At 52.5% G+C, this 25,070-nt stretch overlaps 11 protein-coding genes across 11 annotated transcripts; 5 read left to right on the forward strand and 6 right to left on the reverse strand.

The window, feature by feature from the left end:
* Positions 1 to 263: 263 nt before the first annotated feature.
* J4E86_000883 (uncharacterized protein) lies at positions 264 to 2,557 on the reverse strand (the record flags this gene model as incomplete). The annotated part of the gene is made up of 3 exons (XM_051441456.1): positions 264 to 1,919; positions 1,969 to 2,235; positions 2,282 to 2,557. The coding sequence occupies 3 exons, from the start codon at positions 2,555 to 2,557 to the stop codon at positions 264 to 266; spliced, it is 2,199 nt and encodes a 732-aa protein (XP_051307627.1).
* A 1,747-nt stretch (positions 2,558 to 4,304) lies between these two features.
* On the reverse strand, positions 4,305 to 5,036 carry J4E86_000884 (uncharacterized protein; the record flags this gene model as incomplete). Its single annotated transcript, XM_051441457.1, has 5 exons — positions 4,305 to 4,355; positions 4,405 to 4,488; positions 4,540 to 4,627; positions 4,743 to 4,790; positions 4,840 to 5,036. The coding sequence occupies 5 exons, from the start codon at positions 5,034 to 5,036 to the stop codon at positions 4,305 to 4,307; spliced, it is 468 nt and encodes a 155-aa protein (XP_051307628.1).
* Positions 5,037 to 5,417: 381 nt separating this feature from the next.
* SVF1 (putative cell survival pathways protein) lies at positions 5,418 to 6,732 on the reverse strand (the record flags this gene model as incomplete). Its single annotated transcript, XM_051441458.1, has 4 exons — positions 5,418 to 5,884; positions 5,932 to 6,356; positions 6,407 to 6,622; positions 6,710 to 6,732. 4 exons carry the CDS (start codon positions 6,730 to 6,732, stop codon positions 5,418 to 5,420), a joined length of 1,131 nt encoding a protein of 376 aa, XP_051307629.1.
* Positions 6,733 to 7,688: 956 nt separating this feature from the next.
* Positions 7,689 to 10,085, forward strand: J4E86_000886 (uncharacterized protein; the record flags this gene model as incomplete). Its single annotated transcript, XM_051441459.1, has 3 exons — positions 7,689 to 7,934; positions 7,991 to 9,428; positions 9,475 to 10,085. 3 exons carry the CDS (start codon positions 7,689 to 7,691, stop codon positions 10,083 to 10,085), a joined length of 2,295 nt encoding a protein of 764 aa, XP_051307630.1.
* Positions 10,086 to 13,051: 2,966 nt separating this feature from the next.
* On the forward strand, positions 13,052 to 13,845 carry J4E86_000887 (uncharacterized protein; the record flags this gene model as incomplete). Its single annotated transcript, XM_051441460.1, has 2 exons — positions 13,052 to 13,652; positions 13,703 to 13,845. The coding sequence occupies 2 exons, from the start codon at positions 13,052 to 13,054 to the stop codon at positions 13,843 to 13,845; spliced, it is 744 nt and encodes a 247-aa protein (XP_051307631.1).
* Positions 13,846 to 14,717: 872 nt separating this feature from the next.
* On the reverse strand, positions 14,718 to 15,138 carry J4E86_000888 (uncharacterized protein; the record flags this gene model as incomplete). The annotated part of the gene is made up of 3 exons (XM_051441461.1): positions 14,718 to 14,798; positions 14,919 to 14,996; positions 15,049 to 15,138. The coding sequence occupies 3 exons, from the start codon at positions 15,136 to 15,138 to the stop codon at positions 14,718 to 14,720; spliced, it is 249 nt and encodes an 82-aa protein (XP_051307632.1).
* A 433-nt stretch (positions 15,139 to 15,571) lies between these two features.
* On the forward strand, positions 15,572 to 16,067 carry J4E86_000889 (uncharacterized protein; the record flags this gene model as incomplete). The annotated part of the gene is made up of 2 exons (XM_051441462.1): positions 15,572 to 15,661; positions 15,729 to 16,067. The coding sequence occupies 2 exons, from the start codon at positions 15,572 to 15,574 to the stop codon at positions 16,065 to 16,067; spliced, it is 429 nt and encodes a 142-aa protein (XP_051307633.1).
* A 274-nt stretch (positions 16,068 to 16,341) lies between these two features.
* On the forward strand, positions 16,342 to 17,360 carry J4E86_000890 (uncharacterized protein; the record flags this gene model as incomplete). Its single annotated transcript, XM_051441463.1, has 4 exons — positions 16,342 to 16,414; positions 16,492 to 16,763; positions 16,854 to 17,003; positions 17,214 to 17,360. The coding sequence occupies 4 exons, from the start codon at positions 16,342 to 16,344 to the stop codon at positions 17,358 to 17,360; spliced, it is 642 nt and encodes a 213-aa protein (XP_051307634.1).
* A 78-nt stretch (positions 17,361 to 17,438) lies between these two features.
* J4E86_000891 (uncharacterized protein) lies at positions 17,439 to 17,901 on the reverse strand (the record flags this gene model as incomplete). Its single annotated transcript, XM_051441464.1, has 2 exons — positions 17,439 to 17,559; positions 17,612 to 17,901. The coding sequence occupies 2 exons, from the start codon at positions 17,899 to 17,901 to the stop codon at positions 17,439 to 17,441; spliced, it is 411 nt and encodes a 136-aa protein (XP_051307635.1).
* Positions 17,902 to 18,255: 354 nt separating this feature from the next.
* On the forward strand, positions 18,256 to 19,692 carry J4E86_000892 (uncharacterized protein; the record flags this gene model as incomplete). Its single annotated transcript, XM_051441465.1, has 5 exons — positions 18,256 to 18,402; positions 18,456 to 18,575; positions 18,629 to 19,494; positions 19,543 to 19,624; positions 19,675 to 19,692. The coding sequence occupies 5 exons, from the start codon at positions 18,256 to 18,258 to the stop codon at positions 19,690 to 19,692; spliced, it is 1,233 nt and encodes a 410-aa protein (XP_051307636.1).
* Positions 19,693 to 20,964: 1,272 nt separating this feature from the next.
* On the reverse strand, positions 20,965 to 23,031 carry J4E86_000893 (uncharacterized protein; the record flags this gene model as incomplete). Its single annotated transcript, XM_051441466.1, has 1 exon — positions 20,965 to 23,031. The coding sequence occupies one exon, from the start codon at positions 23,029 to 23,031 to the stop codon at positions 20,965 to 20,967; it is 2,067 nt and encodes a 688-aa protein (XP_051307637.1).
* Positions 23,032 to 25,070: the final 2,039 nt, after the last annotated feature.

Here is a 25,070-nt window from a genome sequence, read left to right on the forward strand (position 1 = left end):
CGGGCGAGTTGTCTAGATTTGCTACTAGTTTTATATTGACTGTCGCAGCGCATCGATTATGAATGCCTTTCTTACTTGTGCATGTCTCGCATTCAGACTAGTAATAGTATCTCTCGTGGCGTTCGTACGGCCACCCCGCTCCGCATTAGAACGCGCAGCGCGCTCGCTATTTTGTATCATTGCTTCATCCCATCAAATCTCCGGTGTGGCTACTACTTCGGTACACGCGGGTGCTACATATCCCTTTCTGTGCTCTTCATCCATCAGCATCGCTCGAATACTCGGTATAGACCTTTCAGATTCGCGACCTCCATCACTCCACCTTGCAGTAATCCCTTTGTGCCCACGAGCCTAGCCTTGCAAGCAGGGAAGATGGTAAACTCGATCGCTCGCAGGAGTTTCTTCCGCCTTGCTGCAATTTCGGGATCTTCCTCAAGGACCTTAGCCTTGCCTTTACCATCGTCACCTGCTTGTGCCGAGGGCGACAGAGGCAGACTTTCAGGTACATAGAAAGAAGCAATCTCGCGCAGCAATGTCTGGAAGCATCCTTTCTCCTCATTCCAATTAACGTGCGGTCCAAGACGCAGTAGGAATTGAGGGAGCTTTGCCATAGAGGGCGTGTAGTCTTTCATCAGCAGCGGGATAGAGCAGAGTTCGCCTTCTGGTGTAATCTCCATAGAGAAGTATTCGCTCAGCAGCGCTGCCTTGCTGATCAACTGATCTTTCACTACTTCAACGACCTCGTCCCAGTCTATTTCGTCTGCCGCATCGCCTGCATTCTTCTTTTCCTGTTCTGCAGCAACCTTAAGTAAGTCATGTAGCGGCAAGGGTGGGTTAAAGCGTATCTTTCCGTAGTTGGCAAAGTCGGTCAGACCGACCTGGTAGAAGTACTCATTGCAGAGCATACCGTAATCAACAAGGAAGAGCTTTACGCCGCCTTGTATAGCCGCTATTCGCTTCTGCTCGTCGACAATTCCCACAAACGTATGCGTCGAAATGATGTCGGTAAGCTCATTGTGCATTGCGTCCCGAACCTCCGCACGGAGATCTTTGACGGATGTGAGACGACACGCCATTGGTTCCTTTTCTGCGAACTCATATTCCATCTCTTCTTCGTCGTTTGCAATCTCTTCGACGGACTTTTGCGGCTGCAACATTGACGTAATCTTGCGTGCTGAAGAATCCGTACGGACAAGGTTGGTTTCGTCTCGTTTTTTGGACGCTGTATGCGGCGCTCTTCGGCCGCTACGGTCTGATGCATCGCCTGTGGCAGGGGTCGAAGGTATGATCTGCTTCATGGGCGTTGCAAAAGGAACTTTGGGGTTTGAAAGCAAGGACTGGGTCATGAAAGTCCTGCTCGTATCGACCTTACTCAAGTTTTCGCGGATCGAGTCGCAGATGACGGCTATGATCTCATCTTCATTGAGGAAGTGAACCTCGCGTTTTGTAGGATGCACGTTTACATCCACTCGCTGTGGCTCGATTTCGAGACTTAGATAGAAGAACGGATGAGCTCCTTTCGGTAGAAACGTGGCGTAAGTCTGCTCAACACTCTTCTTGATCGCGGGCGACTCTACAGCTCGGTGGTTGATGAAGAGCAGCATTACTGTTCTTTTCGCAGTATAATTTGCGTTACTGACCCAACCGTCGCACTTGAAGCCCCAGCGGTCATCTTTGACGTTTAGGGCTACCAAATCGCTCGCAGCAGAATTGCCATGGATCGTTCGAATCCGGTCCTTGACGGTAGCAGAAGCAGGTACGGTTATGCTATTGTTTTCGCCTGCCTTCTTGCAGGAGAAGGCAACGCCTGCGCAGTGGACAGCATAACGTCCGATGAGCTCGAGAATCTTCGCGTACTCTTCGCTAGCGGAACGGAAAGCTCGCCGCCGAGAAGGAACATTGTAGAAGAGATCCTCAACCTAGCAACTGATGAGTTCCTGCCGCGGCGCTGGGAGGAGACGAACGTACTGTAATAATTGTGCCCTGTCGGCCGGCCTTAGGCTTTGGTTCGGCACTCTGGCCAGGCTTCGCACTTGCAAGTTTACCATCCGCAAAATGCGCTTCCCACGCGCAGCTGGACTCCTTTGTCCTCGTAGTAACTTTGAGATGAGCAATGTGACTGATGCTGGCCAGCGCCTCGCCACGAAAGCCGTACGTGCCAATGGAAGTCAGGTCCTCGAAAGCCTTGAGTTTGGAAGTAGTAAAACGTTCGCATAAGATTGGCAGGTCTTCTTTCTGAGGGAAGTCAGCATGTGATGACTCTGAGAAGAACAAGACATACATCAATGCCGTGTCCATTATCGGTGATCTGGAGCAACTTGAGGCCGCCGTCTTTAACTAGGACCTCCAATGCAGTCGACCCTGCATCAACAGCATTCTCAATCAGCTCTTTCAGCGCGTGCACTGGCGCGACAATGATTTCTCCGGCCGCGATTTTGTTAACGACATCTTGCGATAATGCCTTGATTCGGCGCGGCGCGGGAAGTGGTAGACTGTCATCGCCTTTTCTTTTCGTTCCACGTGGCGACGACGTCGAAATATCCATGTCATCCGCCATGATCGCACGCTAAGTTGCGCATTCGAATTGTAATTTGTGGCGATGTTGGTGACTGATGCACGATGGAAACATGAGCAGTACGGGGAAGCGCGATGGATGATGTGCCCCACTTTTCGCGGTGTCACGTGGCTTGCTTGACACAGGCATCGCCACGCATCGACCTCTAAGCCTCAAGCAGGCAGTATGCATCAACAATACGCTAGCAACAGGAGCCCTTGTAAATTTTTGAGATATACGAATCAAAACATGTCAGCATAAGCGAAAGAGTTGGTGCGAGTGAGGCTACACGATACTCGAGCGGCACGGTCGCGTGAACTGCTCTTTCTATGGGGATCTCAAAGTACAACTTGTTCTTGGTTCAATAGCGCGCCAGTCTTTCGTTGAAGCTATGGCACCTCCTTCATATGCACGCGCTACATCCTCCTCTACATCTAAGGCCAGCCCTAAGGCTTCAAAAACGACCCACATCATCGACGAGTCGATAATACCGTCTCTCAAAAAGACCAGAATCTCAACGACCACGAAAGCACTTGAAAAGGCTCCTTCAACGCCAAAGAAAGCTCTCAAACGACCATCCCTCCTTACTCCACAAGCCAGAAACCAGATCACCTATAACAGCGATTTGTATGCCATCAAAGCCAAAGACGCGTCAAAGCCATGCCTGTTATCAGATCTTCCATCCGAGCTACGCAGTCTGATATACACCTTCGTTCTCCCCTCAACGCACCACATCTCCGACAACTGGCCCGCAATCCTCAAACGTGGACAGCGCCGTCTACCTCCTCTACTGCATATCTGCCGCGCCATCAGGATCGAAGCAGCATACGACTACTACACTGGCACAAGCTTTAGCTTCTCAGTCCGGAATCTGAACTTCTATCCTATCATGAGATGGATTGATGAACTGCCGAAGCAACACCGGGCTTTACTGTTATCCCGAAACCAACAGCTGGAGATTAATGTTCTGCCTAATGTAAAGAACTCTTTCACATATCCGCCCAAAGGCTGGCTGATCGACGGATATATGCAGGATCATTGGAAAGCATGCCAGCCGTTTGGCAACATCTATACTGTTCCTTCGGATTTACATAAATCACATTTCCTGGTCTTCTGCAGGCTAGCTTCTTGGTTCCTTTGGTGTTCCAGATCACCATACAAACCTATTCGATGGCGCTATACGTTTGAGCAGTCGCCATTTCATAATCCATTTGGTCTGCCTGGCTTGCAGGAGCAGGCGGTGATGGAGTGGTTTCTCAAGCATCATGTCACGGTGCTGACGATGGAATGCGTGCAAAAGGCGTGGAAGAGGAATAAGAGTGGGGCCGCGGCGATGCGAGGGGAGGTAGTGAGATTGTTGAACGCATTGGATCAGTGGTACAGGGAACGCTGGGTCGAGGGCAGAGATGGAGGCGAGTGGGATGAAGCGATGGAGGCACTAAAAAAGGGTATTGAGAAGTGGTGAATGGTCAGCATGGTTACGGCAGTGGGACATATAGCATGGTATTGGGTATCATCGCTAATAAGGAAGAAAAATGCATATCCTCTTGAATCTGAAAATCCGTCTCCGTGCCACTCATTACACATGCGTGTGGATCTATCCTGGACACCGTCATCATTTTGCATGGTCCGAGGCTGAGCTTCGCCGATTAGGCTTGTCAAGCGCGAACGGTCGTTCCATGCTCAGCATCCCTAGCAGCGCGCGCCACTTGCGTAGACGCCGCACAAGATAAGTCGTGATAACGTACACTCAGCGGTTATTGAGGAAGTGGGGCTCAAAGCCGTATATAGGGTTACCGAGCTACCACAAATATTAGCAGTCGTACCCTGCTTCTGAAAATCGAGCTTACTCGTCGAAGGGTAAAGACAATGTCGGTGACTGAGACGGTCTTGCGTCCACTGGAGTCCACGATCGCACAGCAGTCTTTCAGTATCTGATAGGCGGTTAGTCATCGCATGTAGCTTCAAGTTCCCGAGCAACTGACCCTTGCTAGCCGCTCTCTGAGGGCCAGGCGGACGTCGTCGTAGATGGTTGCGGAAATGCGCTTCACGCCGCCACGCCGAGCCAACCGTCTAAGAGCATGAGTTAGTAGGTTGTTGTGGAATCGCGCAAAGTGAAATAGTACAAAGTTCAAGACAGTAGCTCGTTGCCTATGTCATTCCTTTTTCGTAACCAGGGACCACTTACCGGATGTCACCTTTTGTAACCCCGTAGATGTTGTCTTTTCGGATCTTCCTGCAAACATTTAGCTCCTGCATCGCCCTACGCACAAACTGGTACTCACGTATGCCTCTTGAGATTTGCTTTCCCCAATCCTTTCCCCTTCCCGAGACCACCGGAGCCCTTGCCCAGCCCGAGTCCAGGTCTTAGGCCTCTGGGAGCAGCTGGTGAAGCCGAGACTGTGGATCCTGATGCCCGTGGCCAACCCGCCGGTGCGGGGTGCGATGGACCGCCTGACTGCCCGGGCCTTTCGTTGACCATATTGCGTTAATGTTGTTGTGCTTGAGCAAAGCGGGCAACGAGGCTGTGTTGGTGGTGCGGGTGCACGGGCCGCAACGTCACGCGTTCAGACGCGGTCGCGTTGTCACCGGGTCATGTGAAGATGGGTCGATGAAGGGAGGTGGCGTCCAATGGCGGGATTAAGTCATTTGCTTCTTACAGGCAACTAAATTGAGAGCAGTGTACGTCACAGTTTAGTGGTGAATGTGAAGAGTCATAGTCATTACAGCTCACAATTCACAGTTCAGAGGTCATACGCGGGACAAACGTTATTCATTAGTTTCCAGGTGCTAGCCCTGATGCATTAATACTAGTGTATGTATCTGGGGTCGTAGGTCCTTATATCCAAGTTTGAGACCATATCTACGAGATGAATGTAGCTTCAGTGAACAATGTACCCTCCTCTTCCTTGATCTCGTCGCCGACCTTGACCTTGATAGTCATCTTGGGCGCATACTGGTAGATGTATGGCTTTGTACCAGCTGCACTGGCGACGATGGTCTTGATGAAGCCCGGCACCTCGGCCATGACATCGACGCGGTCGATGTTCTTTCCTAGAGCACCAGCAAGGTCCGCAGTGACCTCCTTACCGTCTTCAGTCTTTCCCACCCAGTGGTAGCTTGCCGAGGTAGGCTCCGGCCAGCCGGTCTCGTCTTGCTTGGTCTCGGTGTGTTTTACGTCGCCTTCGGTGTTGGCGAACAGCAGCTTGCCGTCGGTGGCAATTCCAGCGACTCGGACAACGGTCGATGCGTAGGAGGCGGGAGTGGTGAACTCCATCAAGATGGCGGAGTATGAAGGGGACTGGAAGTTGACAAAGTTCCATCGCGCAGCTATAACCGTTAGTTGAGAGTACTCACAGACGTATCAAGATGCGTACCGGCGTGGTGGGGCTTCATTCCCTGGAGGGCGTGGCTCAACATGCCGCGGCCCTTGACGTCAACTTCACCCTCCTTGGTGATGATGGATCCCTCGACGCTGCAGCGCGGCCAGAAGTGGTGGTGCATAGAGCCCCACGGCGCCTTGGGGTCGGTGCCGTAGTTGGTTGTGCCGTCCCTTCCACCCATGAAGCCGGGAGCAGTCCTGGTGAACTTGACGTTGACCATGCTGTTGTCGTTCACCGCCGCCTTGATGGTGTATGCGCTGCCATCTTCTGAGAGCTCGATAGAGACGCCGTCGGCATAGAAGGAATGTTGGTCCTCGTCGAATCCGTAGTTTGAGACGGGGTCGCTCGCCCAGAGGAAAGGCTTCTCGTTGTTGGGGTAGAAGAGCTTGCAGTTGAACTGCACGGTTACTCGTAGACCACTGCGAGCTGTGAGTGCTATGGCTGGCTAGATATGGCGATGCTTACTTACGCAATGTTGTTGTAGATGACCTGCAGGAAGCCCTTGTGTCCGGCATCGGTGAAGAGGTAGAAGGTCTGCGTCTCGACGTTGGTGTAGTCGAGCGTCACCCACTTGAGGTCCTTCTTGGCCAGCTCGGTGTAGGCGGGCTCACCACCCTTCTTGCCCACGGGCTGGATGGCATCGGGGCCGTATTCGGGCTCTTGGGTGCCGGCAACCGCGGCTAGTCTACATTTGTCAGTACGCGTCCTGTACACGCCCTGTACTCTGCGCCACGGTCGCGCAGGCACGTGTGAAGGCGAGGGTAACACTCACGTTGACTTGGCCCAGCTGAACATGTTGTGGGCAGATGGACGCACTTTCCAAAAACAAACGGCGTGCGTAGGTAAAGGTGGTCACGGGCTCTGATTGGAGGAGGGCAGAAAAAACTCTGGAAAGGTTCTGTTCAACAGGTCTGGATCTGAAAATTTCGGGGAGGCCGTTGACGAGAGCACGGCCGGGAGCAGGTAGGTACAGCGATGGCGACGTCAGGACAGGCAGACGGTCGGGACACTTGCAGGGCGTTGAGGTGCGGTGGGGGTATCACGGGTGCAGCTGTTGGGATCCGAGGGACCTCGGGACGGGACAGAGTCTTTGGGTGTTTGGTGAAGATGCCAAAGCCGCTGTCGACATGGGAGTTGAGGCGGCGCCGCATGGGTGAGGCTTAGCCGTAGCTTCCCGATGTTGCTACGAATAGGGCAACCCGCGCGCCCTGTGCCTCTGAGGTAGCACCCATCGTCGACCCCTCCCAGCACCAATTTCTCGTCGCTCTTCGCCCGACGCCGAGTTTACTATTTGGCCCGCTTGTATATACAGAGGATTACTCCCCCGGCTGCGACCCCGTCCAGATTCCGAGCATCCGCGGTTTTACGGACGAATTGATTGCACGCAATCGTCGACTAGCGCGGGGCTTCTTCACTCTAGCTTCCGATGACGATTCTGGATGCTTTGTAGTCAGGCACACGACTCGAAACTTGCACAAATTCCTCCCCGTCCACCCTTACCACTGCACGCATCGCTATAATCATCTTATCCGGCTGCTCCGCGCGCATATTGGGACCCTAGATTCTCGGCTGCACGGGCGCTGGGACGCATCTCTGGGCGACGCGCATCACGAACCCACCCAAGTAAGCTAGAGCTGTTCGACCTACTTAGACATCTGCGGATTTCGTCATGGCCTGGACTAGAGGAGCTGACCCTCTCTGACAGAACATCTACCTCACACCCACACTCACACTCTCAAACTTCGCCCACCATGACGTCGACACCGCCTGCGCAATCGGTCCGCTTCAGCGAGGTCAACCAGGAAATTGAGCCCGAAGAAGCTGTAAGAGATGTTGCGGAGCTCACGGGCACCGACAAGGCACAGCCCGATGGCCCATTGAGTCTCCAGGCAGAGGAAGACCTACGTAACCTGTCGTCTACTCTTCAGAAATCACGAATGCAGGCAAAGCGCATGGAGAACTTTTCCTTCGAGCCTGTCTCACTGCCGCCCTCACGAGTAAACAAACCTCATAGACTACCCCACCGTTTGAACACAAAGCTAACAGGCCGAAGGCACCTTCTCCATCTCCAGCCTCACGGACAGCTTCAGCACACTCAGGACACCGTTCTTCCATTCCATCATCACCCGCATCCGCCATGCACTCCCCACCTTTAACACCGGCGGGCACGTCATCTCGCGAAGAGAGGGCCAACGCAGAGGGACACAAGAAGCGCCCCAGCGATCCCGCCATGATGACGCCTCAGGTCTCGCCCCCGCACGAAGCTCCGCCAACGTCAATGGACTCGTCCGTGCAAAGTCCAAACGAAAGCCAATCTTCCTTACCAGTTCCCGGTTCTCCTAGGACCGCACCGCAATCACCTCGCCCTTCGTCCGATCTGTCCGGCGTAGTCCAGCCGCACCCAAAGCGCGGGCCTGCGTTTACAATGGGCCCTACTGGCGACTCAAATCCGGCTTCCCGGGATGCTAGTCCGGCAGGATCCGGAGGAGAGCGTACGCCAGGAACGTCAACTCCAGCACCTGGCTCTCGGCCATATACGCCACAGGGCGACAGGGACGATACCTATGCACGCTCGAAACGCGCGGCGCAATCGAGAAACCTGGATTCGCTCGAAGCCCGGTACATCTATGGTGGACGCGATGGGCGCAACTCGGCAGCATCGTCGATATATCAGCTACCCCGCTCCAAAGGAACTGAGTCTGATCAGGAACAGAGCAAAAGAACTAGTATATTTGGAAAGAAGAAGACTCACTCCGATGCGGAAGACAGCAAATCGCAAAATGGCAAACAACATCATGGATCCATGTCCGAACTGAAGCGCTTCTTCAAGATTGGACACAAGAACAAGGACAAGGATAAAGAGAAGGAAAAGCGCAAAGAATCCCCTGCGCCGTCGGTCAAGAGTGCGAAGATCAAGTCGAACAAATCAGGGACCATGACACCACCGATCACGAACGGGGCTATGAGCGTACCATTCGCTGACGATCACGGCCTTCAGAGCAAGTACGGCAAGTTCGGAAAAGTGCTGGGCTCAGGAGCGGGTGGGTCAGTCCGACTCATGAAGCGAAGCAGCGATGGCACCACATTCGCTGTCAAGCAGTTCCGGAACCGTCATTCATATGAGTCTGAAAAAGACTACAACAAGAAGGTGACTGCCGAATTCTGTATAGGCTCGACGCTGCACCACGGAAACATCATCGAGACTATGGACTTGGTGAACGAGAAAGGCGCCTATTATGTGGTGATGGAATACGCACCTTATGATCTTTTCGCTATAGTCATGACTGGAAAGATGAGTCGCGAAGAGGTTACCTGCTGTACCTTACAGATCTTGAACGGAGTGACATACCTCCACAGCATGGGTTTGGCACATCGAGATCTGAAGCTTGACAACGTCGTGGTCAACGAGCACGGAATCATGAAGATCATCGATTTCGGGAGTGCTGCTGTGTTCAAGTATCCATTCGAAGACGAGATTGTACTTGCGAGTGGTAAGTCTGTTATACCTTTCAGTAAAGCTCCTTCTAACCCCTCCAGGTATTGTCGGCTCGGATCCATACCTCGCTCCGGAAGTTTACGACCTTTCCAAGTACGATCCGCAACCAACGGACATCTGGTCTCTTGCCATCATGTTTTGCTGCATGACGCTACGTCGATTCCCATGGAAAGCACCGCGCATATCCGACAATTCATACAAGCTCTTTGTGTCCCCTCCCAACGATGGACCGAGATCGATCACAGGCCCCTCCAAGTCGGCCACTGACCTCCAGCACAGCGCAGGCGACGATCGCCGCCAATCAGGAGTCATATCCGAACCTGCGTCTCGACACCAAACTTCAGAGCATTCTGCCGACCATCGCGCTTCAACATCGTCGACGAGCCAGCAGCCACCGCAAGTGATCAAAGGGCCATGGCGCCTTCTGCGTTTGCTGCCCAGAGAGAGTAGGCATATCATAGGCAGAATGCTCGAAATCGATCCTAAGAAGCGCGCGACTCTCGATGAAATCCTCGAAGACAAGTGGGTCACTGGTAGTGCAGTGTGCACACAAGAAGAGGGCGGGAGGGTGCTCCGATGTGATAACCACGACCATACGCTCGAGCCAGGCGCAGGCGTCGCCTCGGCACCAAACACGCAACAAAAGAAATGAGCGTCGTTCCCGAACCCGATGAGGGTATTCTTATTTTTCCATATTGGCGTTTGGACGATTAGCAGGCGGGTGTTTACAGGCTCTTCCTGTCCGCATGATATGAGGTGTTCCGGCCCGATTAGAAAGGCGGTTCTTCTGCTCTTTGATTCTCACGCGTTTCGTACGCCTTTTTGTAATACCTTGAATGTTGTCATGTCAATACCAAAGATTGACGAGACCAGTATATGGAAGCTACGAGCCAAAAAAGTGTGATGGAGTTTGGCGTATGTAAATAACTGCGAGCCTCACGGACAAATGTACAAAACGCGATCAACAAACCTTCCCCACGTTTGTTTCTAGTGCTTATATGCGGATACCGATGACGAAAGGACGAGCTCCATTCAAGCAGGCCATCTACTTCGAACATCGAACTCCGACCGACGCAATGCTGGTATAGTGTTTGTTTCTGGCCGATTTCTACTTTCCCCAGCCTTCGCTTGGCGTACCGTGCGGCGATCCTGACACTTCGAAACAAGCATCACGCAGCTGACAAGCCCAAAACGCGCGCATTCCCCGTTACTCGAAACGAGCACACGGTTCAGTTCGCTCGATGGAGGATTCTCCGCACGTCAATCTGCGATGTCAAACAAGCCTTTATCCTAATCCAACGGCTTTACTCTGTCTTGTGGAGAAGCGACGCGTGTTTACGCAAGACATGCATGCAATGCCTCAGGTGTGATCTTCTTGATGCTGCGAGTGGATGACTGATGTGGAGAGCACACACGTCAGATCGCAGCATTGTTATGCCAAGCCGGGGCCCAGAGGATAATATATGCACTGTGGTTGGCTGGCAGACGCGAATATGATGCGCGATGTGCGGGAGTTTAGTAGCAGCGATCTAGGCCGATTTCTGAAAGCTGAAATGTGGAGTTGGGGGCTGTTGGTTGGCGAGATGCGTGGGTGTTATACCTCGAGACCTCATCACGAGGGGAAAGCTTATCGCACTAGGTCGCCATACTTGCCAGGAGTGGATTGGGGAGTTTGTCATTTTGGTGGTGTGGGCACTTTTCTTTGCAGAGAGAAGAGTCGTGCAGCAAGCAAGTCTTGCTGTAAACAACATGCGCATCCCACGCCTGTGTCACGATACTCGATGTCGACAAACGCCCGTTCGGCGTCCGGCAGCAACGCGCAAGCAAGTAAAGTGGGTCTCTGTGTATCGTCAATCGAAAGCAGGGGGTGTCATGTACAGCCGCTGGCCGTGGCAAACGAACGTGAAACGAACTACGGTAATACAAGACGCATGCTTGCGCAGTCTCAGCTTGTCCGCTTTGACGCGCGAAGGAAGCGTTTGAGATTGATGCATGAGTGGCCGAGAACGGGTTGGAGGGGTTGTTCAGGGTAAGCGCAAGCGAGCCCCGGCGCGGGACTCGCATGACGAAGATGGAGTGACGGCTGTCATCATGACAGATTTTGGGTATCAAGCGAACCGCGGGTAGCAGGTAGATCTGCCTTGGGGCGAATGAGAGGCGTAGGAGGCAGAGTTGCATGAATTGGAATAGGCCACGGTACGAGGAATCTGGATGTTCCAAGTTGTCCTTGGAAAAGCCACACCAGCATACCTAGGTAGATTCACTTTATTCTTCGCAGTAATGTGCCATCAGAATGCACGAAGGTGTACACATCCAGGCTTCTGTCAGCCTAGAAAGAACAAGCTTCAGCACAAAGGGCCGGGTCTTGCATGTGTTGCATTTTGCAGATAGCCGCTTGTACAAGGCCAAGCTAGAAAAATAGAAACCACCACACCTCTCATCAAAAACCAACAAAGATGCAGACGCACACCAAAACGGATCCGCAGCCTATCCAATCCCGCTACACCGCTCTGGCCGTTGAATTGGTCCCATGATCCAGGTCCGTTTGTGTGCAGTCTTGTTGGCCCTCAAGCGTCTTATCTCTATTGCGGCCCCCAGCCAATGGCCATCGCATACACTTGTCTTCGCAGCTGAAGCACCGCGGACCAGGGGGGGTCAAAAGGTGAGCTCAGGGTGGGCCTGTGAAGATCGTCGTCGCAGCCGGGCAGCGCCTCGACTCCTGCGCTTCGCTCCCACCCGCACGTACGCAACCAAGAAAGTGCGCGGAACGTACCATGACATGGCTTGTGCGTTTGTGTTGGACCCGCTTCGTGCGAAAGAAAGACCCCGTTAACGCGGGAAATCGTGTGTCTGAAAGGATCTGTGTTATAGGTGTCTTGGCTTGTAAGCCAATACTTTAACGCACGTTTTCCCACTTGTTCGCGATCTGGATTTTTTGGTTGTCTGGCTCTTGCTTCTAGCCTCTCGTAACCTTTCCACATCTACGTACCCAATTCCCGCCGCACTTTGCACCTTACTTCATTTAATTACTCTGTCTTCCCTTTCCTGGCTGGTCCGCCCACGTGTTTGACATACGCTTGTATATGTAATCGAATTTCGGAAAGCATTGAGCCTCGGGTATACTATAAGAAGGATGCGTCGCCAACTTCCTCCAAGTCATCTCAAGGTTCCGCCGGGTCCGCATGCGTTTCCAAGACAACAACACTTTTTGGGTCAGGATACGGTTGTCGTGAATCATTACTCGGGTTTTGAAAAGGCGATTCCTGCGATACCGTCTTTACCGGGATTTAGGACAAGTGCTGGTATGTTTGGCTCTATTTGGTTTTCTTGGGGATGGTCGTGTGCTCGGTTGCCGCGACTGGGGTTGTGATGTCAACCATGCAGCGAGTTCGACGCGCGAGATCTTTGGGTACGAATACGAGCTAACGCGCAACAACAGCATTCTTGACGTCGCTGAGCGCAAACCTCAGAATCGATCCTGACCTCCCATCGCCGCTACCCACACCAACGTCGTTTCGATTAAACAACTTCGTCCAAGAACTCCCCTCCACATCGCTGTCCTACTCAACGCTGCCTGCACAGTACAATCCGTACCCTTCGCCCGCCGAATCCCAAGCCATGTCGTCGACCGAACCGGACGCGCCGGCCAAGTCGCCTACGGATGAACTGCCGCAACTCTCTACCTACACTGCTGAGACAGAGGAGGACCGAATCGAAGGCTTGCGCTTGGTCGCAGATTCCGTGGCACAACAGCGCCAGGTCGCCAGCAAGGTCATGCTGTTCCATCCAGTTTCACTAGCCGCGTACTTTGTAGTTGTGGCTTTTGCTGCGCAGTACATGCTACGCTGGTACGAGGACAAAACAATGTTGGCCACAACCATTGGAGGCATCACAATGACTTTCCTCATCTTCATTCGATGGATGACCGGTGGCTATATCGGTATGGCCGAGGACATCAACATGGATTGGCTGGGCGATGACAGGCTCATCGTGGTGAAGTGGGGTGAGGACGTCATCGGATCCTTGGTATTGGGTTGGGCCGATAATGATGCCGCGAAGAAGCGTGGCAGGAGAAGGCGAGGCAAGGCCGTTGTACGCGCTTGGACTGTAAAGTTGAAGTATCGCGGCAAGGGTGTTGGTGGGGGCTTGTTGGAGGAGGCTGTCAAGGTGGCAGGAGAGCGAGGCGCAGATGGCATTGTCTTTGATGCCGACCATGCCAGTAAGATCACGTCTACTCATATCCTCAGGTCATCACTAACAGAACATCAGACTCGAAGCGTATCCTCCCTGCCATCTTCAACGGTTACCTCAACAAGCAAGACGCCAAGGCCGAGAAGGCTCTACAAAAGGTTGCGGACGCGAAGGGCAACTTCCGCCAGCGTCAGAGCTCGCCCACTTGGGGCAGCAGGTAGACATATACCACACTTTTCTATTTCAGGGCAGCAGATGGGGTGGTGTTTTGCTTTCATTTTGGCGCGGCGACGAGTTTTCTACTGGATGATACCCCATTCCTCTCGTTGATGATACCCCAAACGATCGTTATCGTTGCTAGCATCAAGCTTTCCGTGCTTGCTTTTCCATGTTACCGTTTCGGTATCGAGCTCTTGTCGTTATCGTCATCATACAGATCATCAGAGTTATAATAGACGATTACAGAGTAGTATTATTGGTAGATCACAGTGACAGTATCTAGCAGTTCTAGTTGCATAGCGGTCAACTCCGATGACATGATGGCTTGCATCCCGCCTGGAGCTCATAGATTAACATTCACTGATACGGCCGCATACCCGGCTGTTCCGCACACCATCCTCAAACTCTGTGGTTGTAAGCCGGGAAGTTCTTATCGCGACATGTTTCCTGATCCATAGACGTGTGGGAAGACAAGCCGCATGCACTGATAACGATGCATTAACCTTTCGATATCAACACCTTGGCGTCAGATTCCGGTTCGCTGGTAGATTTGCCCCGCGTTGCTCGCTACTGCCCCTCCATGTACAAGGGGAGATTAGGCTTTCCAGGCTCTCCGTCAATGTTGCATGATGCATGCCAAGTATGTACATGCGGAACCGTAGGCGATGGCTTAGCAACGCCGATCTGTAGAGAAGTTGGATGCTGTGCTGATAGCGTTCCAGACTCTTCACGGGAAGGAAGGAACCACCGCCGCTACTGGTCAAACTCCCCCTCTCGCTTTTTTTTCGGTTTGCATGTGAAGTTGCAAGCTGACACACCGAACCGCCGTGCAAGGCTGCACAAGAGCAGTTTCGGACTCCGAGTCTAATCGGATTCAACGCGCGGCTGCACCGGCTTCTGTGTCACCGTCGACTGAACTCGTTGGGTATTCCTCGCGTAGCTGCAGAATGACTTTCTGTGGCACAGTCAGTATATTTAGTACTCGGGCCAAAAAAGCCTCAACTTCAAAGCGACAGTGCGGACCGCGCGCGAGGCGATCTGCTGTTACACCTTGCTGTGCCGCAGAGCTACGTACCGCTAATGCCTCCGGGTTCGCGCCATTCTCGATGAGCGACACGCAGTAAGACAGTTGTTGCCGATCAAGGTGGGTGTTCTGGGGCTTATGTCAGATGCTGGGCGCTTCAGTAAGGCGCGGTGTTTCGTACTAGCAATGTTGCGATTTCATGAAGAATATCGATGACTTCGCGAGCGGCCTTTCGGCGGGCGTCGGCTGAAGTTTGCTCGGCGGCTGGCATCGTCGGTGTACTGTGTAGGTCTGAGGTTCCTTGAGAGAAGACAAGTTCGGAGTTGCGGGGTTTGTTGTTTGTTTACAGTCTATGGATTTATGCAGTTCAAGTCGCGTGTAGGAAAGAACTCCACACGCGGCGCGTTCCGCACGTGAGCTCCTTGGCGCATCTTGCCCCTCCAGGTACTCGATCGGAAAGTCGGTCCTCACAGCACATTTCCTTCACACCAAGATGGTGTTCTGACATCACCATCATTATGACGACAGATGGCCCACTGGTACTCAGGCACGTAATGACAGAGCTTTATAATGAGAGCTCGCGTGCTTGCTGGAATTACTCTGTTGCTAACACACAGCTTCATTTGACCATCTGAACAATTCCAAGTTTCTCAGCGTCTACAAATTTCAAACTAGTTCTTTCAATCGTAACTAGATCAGACATCATGGCACCAGACCCGCACCAAGGAGGCCGTCTAGAAGACATGGCTGCAGAGGGCACAACCATTCCTGGCGATGCTGGCAAGATGAACGTGGTAAGTGGATATCGGATCCAGGTATCATATGCTTCTGTGAAGTACAAGATAATTAACCAAGATTCAGGTTTCACCCTCTGACCACCCAGATCAGACTCACACGAATCTCGCACATGCAGCAGATAACGCTTTCGACATACCGCGCAGTGTGAACGACCGCGGACAAACAGGCGAAGTCATAACTGGTACTGGCGACCAGCTACCCTCAAGTATTGAGAAGAAGAATCTGGATGACGCGGGCTTCGACCCAAGGGCAAAGGGCCACGACCAGTACGCGAAGCATGCTCGGCAGGATAATCCCATGGACAGCTTGAAGCATGGAGCTGGTAGTCATAACGTGGAGGCTGCGCCCGGTGAAGAGGAAGAGAGTCAGGATGCGCTTCTGAACAAGAGAGGTGCGAAGTAGGTGATGCAAGACGTCGCACTTCATGTATATATTGTATGACTTTACGACCGAACAAATAGCCAAGAGGCGCGAAATGAACAATTCGAGAAATCTTACGTTCACTCCCGAGTTGTGATCACTGTGATGTGTTGCATGCATGCTACAGACCCTCAAGTACCTAGGGCTGTGGATACCCCGCTAGACCCCACACGTGCCTTCCATTTTCACGATCCCGGCAACTTTCTCACTTGCTGCTTGACCCAGACACTTGAGATCAAGCGTTCCTGTCCGCAAAATGGTGTACTACTTCTCGTCCAACACGGTGTCGCCGTCAGCCTTTATCTACGTCGGCAAAGACAAGGTTGAGAGTATGTGATTTCTGACCTGCCAGCGTACTCTCAGTGGTTCACGCAACTACAACCGCACATACTGATCACCTCAACAGACGAAGAGCTTATCAAATACGGCTGGGACGAAGATGTCTGGTTTCATGCCGACAACCTCTCTTCGGCCCATATCTACGTCCGGTTACCCGAGGGCGAAGATTGGGAAAACATGAGCAAAGAGTTGCTGGTGGACTGCGCGCAACTAACCAAGGCGAACAGTATTGAGGGCAACAAGAAAGACAACGTCACGATTGTGTACACGCCTTGGAGCAACCTGAAGAAAGATGGGAGTATGGCTGTAGGTCAAGTTGGGTTCAAGGATCAGCGAAAGGTAAGCGCATTGCCATAAGGCACGAAACACTTGCGTCACGTCCCTTGGCTCGACCGCAACTTATTGCTCGATTTGCTGATGGCATCTTAGGTGAAGCGCATACATGTGGAGCAGCGAGAAAATCCTATTGTCAACCGTCTTAACAAGACAAAAGTTGAGAAGTTCCCCGACCTAAGAGAGGAGCGAGAAGCAAGGCGGGCGGAGTTGAGGAAACGAGATCAGAGTACTCTGCAAGCCAAGGTATGTGTATTCCCCGAGTTTCATTATCCTGCTTTGTTCTACATGTAGTGTGTTCGCATGACCCCTTCCTCCATCTACGCCTGTTCTCATGATCTATCCTGTCATTTGCAATCTCTCCGACACTCTATATCCCCTACCACGAGTGTTCTGATCCAGACGCACTCTTTCGGTTCGCACGCGCGACTGCGACTCGCGACTAATGATTTATAGCGCAAAGAAGAGGCCCGTATAGCTAAGGAGCGCAAGGAGCTTGCGTGGCGGAGAGATCATGCCTACGACGATGTCATGACAGAGGAGAGTCTGGAGCAAAACTCCAACGAGAACCGCGATGAGAACTTCCTCGACGACTTCATGTGAGATCTTTACTCGCATTTGTGTATCCCGCAGATGACGTGGGCACCACAGTAGCAATGGTGTCGGCGTAGCGGGGTCGCTTCAACTGGGGTCGCGAACAGTCATGGCTGGAAGGCATAGGCCCATGCTCTCGTTCAACATGCGGATATTATGGTTGAAGGTATCGTACGCGGTGGTCTTGACCTCGAGGTCCTCACGCGTCCTGAAAGAGTCAGCTGCATGACATTGAAGACGGATGAGAAGTGGCTACATACATGGCGTTTTTCGGGTTGTGCTTATTGCGACCTCCATGATTCTGTACCCACCATACGAACAGCAGATTCTTCACTATCTTGTGTTCGAGACCGTTCTGCCTAGTCGCATACTGCAGGAACTCGAGCGTGTTCTGTATCCTCTGTGGTTCATAATCGGTCGCGGAGCCTTTACGAAAGGCTAGGCGAATGCGGTCGCGCAATGTATATCGAGCTGGCTTCGAGAACTGGATAGCTCTGAGACTGTGCCGGTATAGGTGCCTATACGCGTGAAGAACTGCTTGCTGTGACATGTTCTGGAGCCCAAGCACAGCACTTCACGCTGTGACCTCGGATGCTGGGTCGGCGGAAGGTAACGCCGACGCGCGCAGCCGCCACCTGCGCTCCCAGTGCCAACCTCGCCAACTCTTCAACACCACAACACGTACCACCCAACACCCCGCCTGTGCCTTTGCATCGACCGGGGCTTGTAGATACGCAATCCGGATTCGTTCTGGACAATTGCACGACATCGTGACTGCTGCGCTTACCGTATTAATCGCTGAACACGCCGTGTCAGGCCACATAGGGTGCTCACTCATCCAGTAGCGACTCATATTGCCCTGGTCCGCTGTGGGATCTATGAACATCATCTGCATACCAGAGCCATGACCAGAGTATATCATCCGCGTGCGCAACAGCCGCCTCAGCGCGGCAGTACGCTTGATCAGTCGCGAGCCGCCGTCAAGAAGAAGAAGCCGTACAAGATCGTGCTAGAGGCGGTAACCCAAGAGAAGAAGAAGCTACATTCCATTGTCCGTCGGCGACGCGATTTCATCGTCATATAACACCACTGACTGTAGAATAGCTGACATACGCGTCCAACGCCCCCACTGGCTTCGGTTTCATCCCAGCTGGACACCCCGAATTCACAGAATGGTGCAAAGAGCAGTGTCGACAGCGCAACCTTGACGTCCACATCGTCTCTGTGAGCATCCGGTCCCTCCCAAGCCAACAGGTCATCTACTGACAGCGTCGCAGGCCAAGCCGAAGAACAAAACCCACTCCGATCCCGAGAAGTTATCCCACCATGTCCACCGAGTCGGACACCACTTTCCTCTCACCATCATCGAACTTGCCTGCAACAAGTTCGGATATCTCTACGATGAGAGACGCGGCCTGCGGAAGGACAAAGAAGGTGACAGAACCAACTGGATAGCCCAAGAGTTTGAAGACTACTCTTCGCGGCAAGTACAACGAGGGCATCCCGCCACTGAGAAGGAGACTAAGGGCTACATCCACGGCGCCGTTCGCGAGATGTTTCCCAAGATACCAGAGGCAGATCTACAAGCCATTGTTTCTCATGCGTTTGAGGAGGGAACTAACCGGGTAGGTAATGCTAAGGAGCTTTCGTTGGCTCGTAGGGTGCAACTCGCAGTTGTCGCGCATATCCGCCACACATACACAGACTACGATAAGCTGCTCAAGACTGACGGCTGGTCGGAAGCCCGTGGCCAAGTCGAGAAAGTCTCTCTTGCGAAACTCAAAGAGTGGCGAGATGAAGACGGAAAGCAAAGCAACGAACTTGAGGAAACCTTCCGTGAAGTCATTGTTCTTGACGATGATGATGAAGCTAGCAGCGATGAAGGCTCCATGGCCACGCCTGATGAGCGCGAGCAAAGCATGGAAATTGTTTCCAGTCGTGCTACTGCGCGCGATCTACAGCCGGAACTACATGCTAACTACCCGAGTGGGGATGTCCGCAACATGAGACCTTCATCAAGAAGAACCATTGTCCTTCCGCGCTATGCTCCTCCTCCACCGCCACCTGTATTATCTGGCACCTCACGTTTCCAGTCACCTATGCAGCAGCCTTTCCAATCAGTGCGAACGAGGACAAACGATCCGTAAGTGCATACGACAGCTGACATCAACTTTAATACTCACAACTGTAGGCGAGCGAGACCAGCCGAGGCTGGCCAGAGTGTGAGAAACGCACAGCCGATCGTGCGTGAGATCAACGGCCAACTATACCAAGTGAGTGTTCGACAACCAAGCTCTATGAGCGAGAGAAAACGGTATCCTAGTCCTTGGCTTTTTCTTGAGCTAACACGCATAGCTACAACCCATCAAGGAAGATCGTGGTGCGTCGAGGTCACAGTATAACGACCCTCCTTTGCACGCTGCGCCTCGTCGCGTACAGGAAGGATATGTTCAGCCTCCATCACCTCGTCACAGTGCCTTTGACAGACCACTAGCGCACCCAAGGCGCCCATCAGACCAAGATGTTGTGCTCCCTTCTGTTGAGCCTGAGACAGTCGATTTGACATCACCACAACATATTGCAACTTCTCAGCAGCCTGCCCGAAACCATAACGCGAATCCGAACAGAGCATATAACGAGCTGCAATCGCCAAAGCGAAAAGCGCTCCCTTCTTTTGCGGATGACAGACAGTCTCAGGCCGAGCAACACGCCAAGCGTCTAAGGCCTGTATACCGTGAGGAAGCTCGCCCCCGGACTTTCGGAGATGATCAAGCAGGATTCCACATGAGCCAGCGCATGGCGCCCAATTATGGGCCAAGGCCACCGCCGCCCAGAGAGCAAGTTATTGATCTGACCACCAGTCCTTACCAGCCACCTTCTAGTGGTGGTAGAGGTTACGATGTCTCTGCACGCCCGGTTGCGCCTGCTGATCCTCGTGGATATGCATATGCTTCTGGACCGTCTCACCGAATGCATGCGCATGAAGTGAGAGGTGCACAGTATGATGTACACCCTGTTGATCCGTCTCGTGCTTACGTGCCTGACAATAGGATGTATGAGAGGCGCGTCCAGCCGAACCAGGACTACATTCCGCTCCGAGAGGATCGGCAGCCACGACGTCTTGAAGATGAGAGTGTGCGATACTTGAGGAGCGGTGTACGTTATGGCGGATGATTGCTTTGACATGCATTGGTAGCAGGACGGGCGGAGTTATGCGGTTTTCACTACGGACGATACCCTTTTCCTTCTGTTTATTGCGTTCCCGGAGTCACGCATCCTGGAGATTACCGGTTCCAGTCACTCGCATGTCGCGTGTCGTATGATCTGGTTGCAAACTCAGTGCATACTATTGCGAATAGCGAAGCGGATATTGTGCATTGGAGATCATGGTTGGGCGATTGCCACATATCAGCATGACGACAGCAGATGTTTGTCAACTATGGATGGTAACCAACAGCTACTGGTTGAAGGTAGTTGTACGATTGAAAGGAACTCATGTATGATAATACGAAGCCACCAAAGACGTGCGCAGAATAAACAAAATTACTAAGATACTACCTCCCAACTTGAGTGAATGTTTGCATTTGTCTACATGCTCATTTGATCCAAGCAACTACTTATGCATTTGCGCGTACTTCTCAATGACGCGCTCAACCACTTTCCTCACCTCAGCGGCATCTAACTTTTCTTTCCGGTCCGGTGTGTATACTCCGTTCACCTCTTGCTCAATGTCTGTAAGCTGCGTATACACGAACCCACAGCAATGCCCTCCGTCTACAATTCCGTCCATCATCTTTTCGATGCGCTTTAGCAAGTCCTTGGGATCAGTAGCAGTGGTGTAACCCCAGTCCCTCTTCCTATCCTCTTCACCCGCAGCCGATCGCGCAATGTTGACACCGCCAAACTCTGTGCAGATAACAGGTGCACCAGGAGTATGTTTCGACCCAGGATCCGACAAGCTCTCGATGGGTGCAAGGAAGGTTGGTCGGTTCGACTGCTTCTTCATGATACCGTCCAATGTCGAGCAAGTCTTTGTCAGTTCATCTGCGTCGGCGTAGTCATGGAACGTTGTCAGGTCAGTGATGACGTGTTCCCAGCCACAGTTGTCGTTGATGGGTCTTGTCGAATCCAGCACTTTGGTCGCATAGTACAAGCTCCTGATGTGGTCTCTCTGCTGCTTGCTCGTATGCAGATCGGTGTACGCCCAGGACTCATTGACTGGCGTCCAAGCAACGACACAAGGGTGGTTGCGATCACGCAAGACCGCTTCTCGCCATTCTTGATCCATTCGCTCTACATACGCCTCGGAGAACGCGTATGCGTTTGCCATTTCACCCCAGACTAGTAGTCCGAGTCGATCGGCCCAGTAGTGGAATAGTGGGTCTTCGACCTTCTGGTGCTTGCGGCATCCGTTGAAGCCCATCTTCTTGGTCAACTCAATGTCCAGCTTCAATGCGTCGGAAGATGGAGGTGTCATGAAGGTTTCAGGCCAGTAGCCTTGGTCTAGGAAGAGCGCTTGGAAGTATGGACGGTTGTTGAGTCGGAAGGTGGAGTTATCCCAGTGGAGGGAACGCATTCCGGTTGTTGTGTGGACTTGGTCGATGACCTTGTCTTCATTATCGTAGAGACGGATAGTCAGATCGTATAGAGTGGGGTGCTCGGGAGACCAGAGAGCTAGGTTGTTGAGCCATGCTGACGGGTCGGAAGTTGGAGCAGTAGATGTTAGGCTTGCAGGCAACTGCGAAATCTGGGAGTCAGACAGTCGCATGTTGGTGCTCAACGATACGGTGTCGGAGTCTCGTGGAAGAGCAACCTTCTCTGTCTTGCTGACGGGCACGCCTGCCAGGCTGGCTTCGAGCTCTACACTGTATGCATGTCCAGCAGGCCTTCCAATAATCTTGATGCTAGCTACCAGCTTGCCGCTCTCGATATCATTGCTCTTGAATAGCGTGCCCGCGCTTGCATCTCCAATCGCCACAACAGGCACTGACTCGAGCCACACGCTTTGCCAGATACCGCCACTGGGTGTGTAAAAGATGCTCTCTGGCTGGGCCTTCCAGTACTGCTTTCCTCGCGGTTGTGTCAGATCATGCGCAGAATCAAATACGCGGATGGTGAGTCGTTGAGCCTTCTCTTCCGTGAAAGCATCCGTGACATCGATGTCAAAAGGCACATGTCCACCGCGATGGCCACCAAAGAAGCGCCCATTAAGCCAGATCTTAGCTTCGTAGTCGACGGCACCGAATCTTAGCACCACACGGTTTCCAGCTGCCTTCTCTTCCATGGCTCTCGGGTCTGCAATGACCCTCTCGTACCACAGCACCTCATGCACGCCCGTCTCCTCGATGCCGGAGGCCGGACATTGGAACACGTAAGGAACCTGAATGTTTCTCTTCTCATGTACAGTATGTTCATTCTTGAACGCATTACCTTGTAGCAGCTCTTGGGTTCCGGCGGCTATCTTGGCTGTGATGCTGTGCGCTTCGGTGTTCTCGGCGCTATTGGTGTTGGTGGGGTTCACGGTGATCCTGTCCGGGAGAGAGGTTAAATGCCATCCTTGGGTCAAGCCAACGTCGTTGTCATCAAAAAGGAATGACCATGGGCCGTTGAGGGGCGTCCATGTTAGATCCTCGCGAAGGAAGTCGGGACGGGGGTAGGAAGGTGGGGCTGCGGGTGGCATGCTGATTTTCTGGGTCTTCAGAATATATGGGATGCGATGATGGAGAAAGGAAGATGTTACGAATGAAGACGTGTTATAAAACTTAGCATTCACGTGAACTTGATGCAGCGTGGTGGAGGTGTGGAGAGAACACTGGGTCGAGTGAGCACCAACCCGATTGGGACTAGACTGGTATGGGTACCTAGGTACATTGATCCATGGATCATCGCTTTGGATCGTTGCCCTTCCACTTTCCATCTCCTTCAGAACACCGTTCATCAACACAACACCGCGACAAAACAAGTACATTAACCTAGTCGCGTACCACGTTACTAAAGCCAGTACTACTGGCTGTTCTTCGCTCCATGCTGTGCGCTAGGCTCATTGTTTCCTCCAGTCAGAACTTCCATGCTCGAGCTGGCGCTTTTGTTGAGCGCAGTGCTACGGATCTGTTGTGGATGCTCGATATGCACGACAGATCCATCAGGGCGAGTGTAATGCCCAGACGACACCGTCCAAGGGCTTTGAGGCAATACCACAGTGGTTTCTGGACACTCTATTAACAGCAAGCTCAAAGCAATCCAAGAGAAAGCCGAAAACTTACGACGCATGCCGCCCAAAAAGGCGTTGATGTCAGCAAGTGAACTTCCATCGCTTCCAGTTGCAGAGACATCTGCACTGGTAGGCTTCCCAGAGGAGATGGCGGTGCTTGGCTTAGAAGTCATTGAAGGCTACAAGATCGTTGTGGGCAGCTTCTTGATTTTGGAAGTATGATTTACAGGTAAGTATGAAAAACCACACTTCTGCGGTGACGAACCATTTATACGTACCTTTACCGCGATAATGTACAGCTTAAGGGAGGGCCTCTCAAGGCGTCCCCGTGTGTCAAGAAAGAGATAGCTCACACAGTGACATAACCGTTATGTTAGGGGTCTCAGCAGCTCTTGGGTAGCTGATTCGGTTCTCTCAAGAGCACGATATGAGATATTGGGGGTCTCAGTATCTTCATGCGTGGCGAACGAGGGCCTCAGCGGCTTCGATGCATCTCTTAGCTTATCAGCTAAGGCCGGTGAATGAAGACATTACTCAAGCTTGGCCTTTGAAAAGCGAAAGTGCGGAGCATGGCCTGTGAACGATCGAAGACACGGTCCATCGTCGAGGGTCTCAGTACGCCAGCCTTAGCGAACTCCGTGTAACCGTCGGCATTACTGCACACTGAACTTAATTTGATACAGCCCATGCGCTAGATTGAGGCGACTAATCTGGGGAAAGAGAATGTTGGTATTGGTGAGAAATATGTTATTAACCCACTGCAAACAGAAACGCTTCGTGTATGGAAGAAACTAGACAGGTCCGCTACAGTCTACACTGATGCGTCAATAGCTATTAACGACATCCGAACGCTATGTAGATATCTGAGCTGACTGCTTTCGGTAGATTTTCTTTTGCTTTTGCTTAGATGGGACAGACATGTGGAGGCCGGGCCCAGGAGGCGCTCAAGTCTGCTCACCGTTTGAACATTTATCACAAAAGAGGGCCTCAGCTAACAAGACCCACCCAAGTCTCCGTGCATGCCTAAGTACACACTCAGTAGCAAAGGCGTCTCGGCGACAGTCTAAGCCTCGTCATAAGGCTGTGCGCTGGCGTTATGAGAAGACTAAGACCTTGCGATCACGGTCACCGGAATTGTTCCTGGGCTGTGACTACGCCTCTGCAGGACGTGGGCCAGGTTTGCAGGGAAAGAGGGGGTCTCAATCAGCTTGGAGCATGACCGATCCAATGTAAGATCGTCAAGTCCAACGAAAGATGCGCCACACCGAGGGGCCTCAGCTGGCCACAAACTGTTCTGTAGACTTGATTGGATGATGCGTCACGTCGCCGATCATGCATGCATGTGCACGTCGACGCCAGATTGAAGGACGCGCACGGACATGAGGCCCCCTCCCCGGCCCCACTGCATTTCGACATCATTCAAAAGCGGACGGCTTTCCTCACCAAATGTCGCTACTTCTATTCCAACAGGTGTGTGCGATAGTCTCCCAAGACGGCATCAGTTGCCC

The sequence above is a fragment of the Alternaria arbusti genome (assembly GCF_024043155.1).
Source record: "Alternaria arbusti strain BMP 1465 chromosome Unknown scaffold_1, whole genome shotgun sequence".
Taxonomy (NCBI): domain Eukaryota; kingdom Fungi; phylum Ascomycota; class Dothideomycetes; order Pleosporales; family Pleosporaceae; genus Alternaria; species Alternaria arbusti.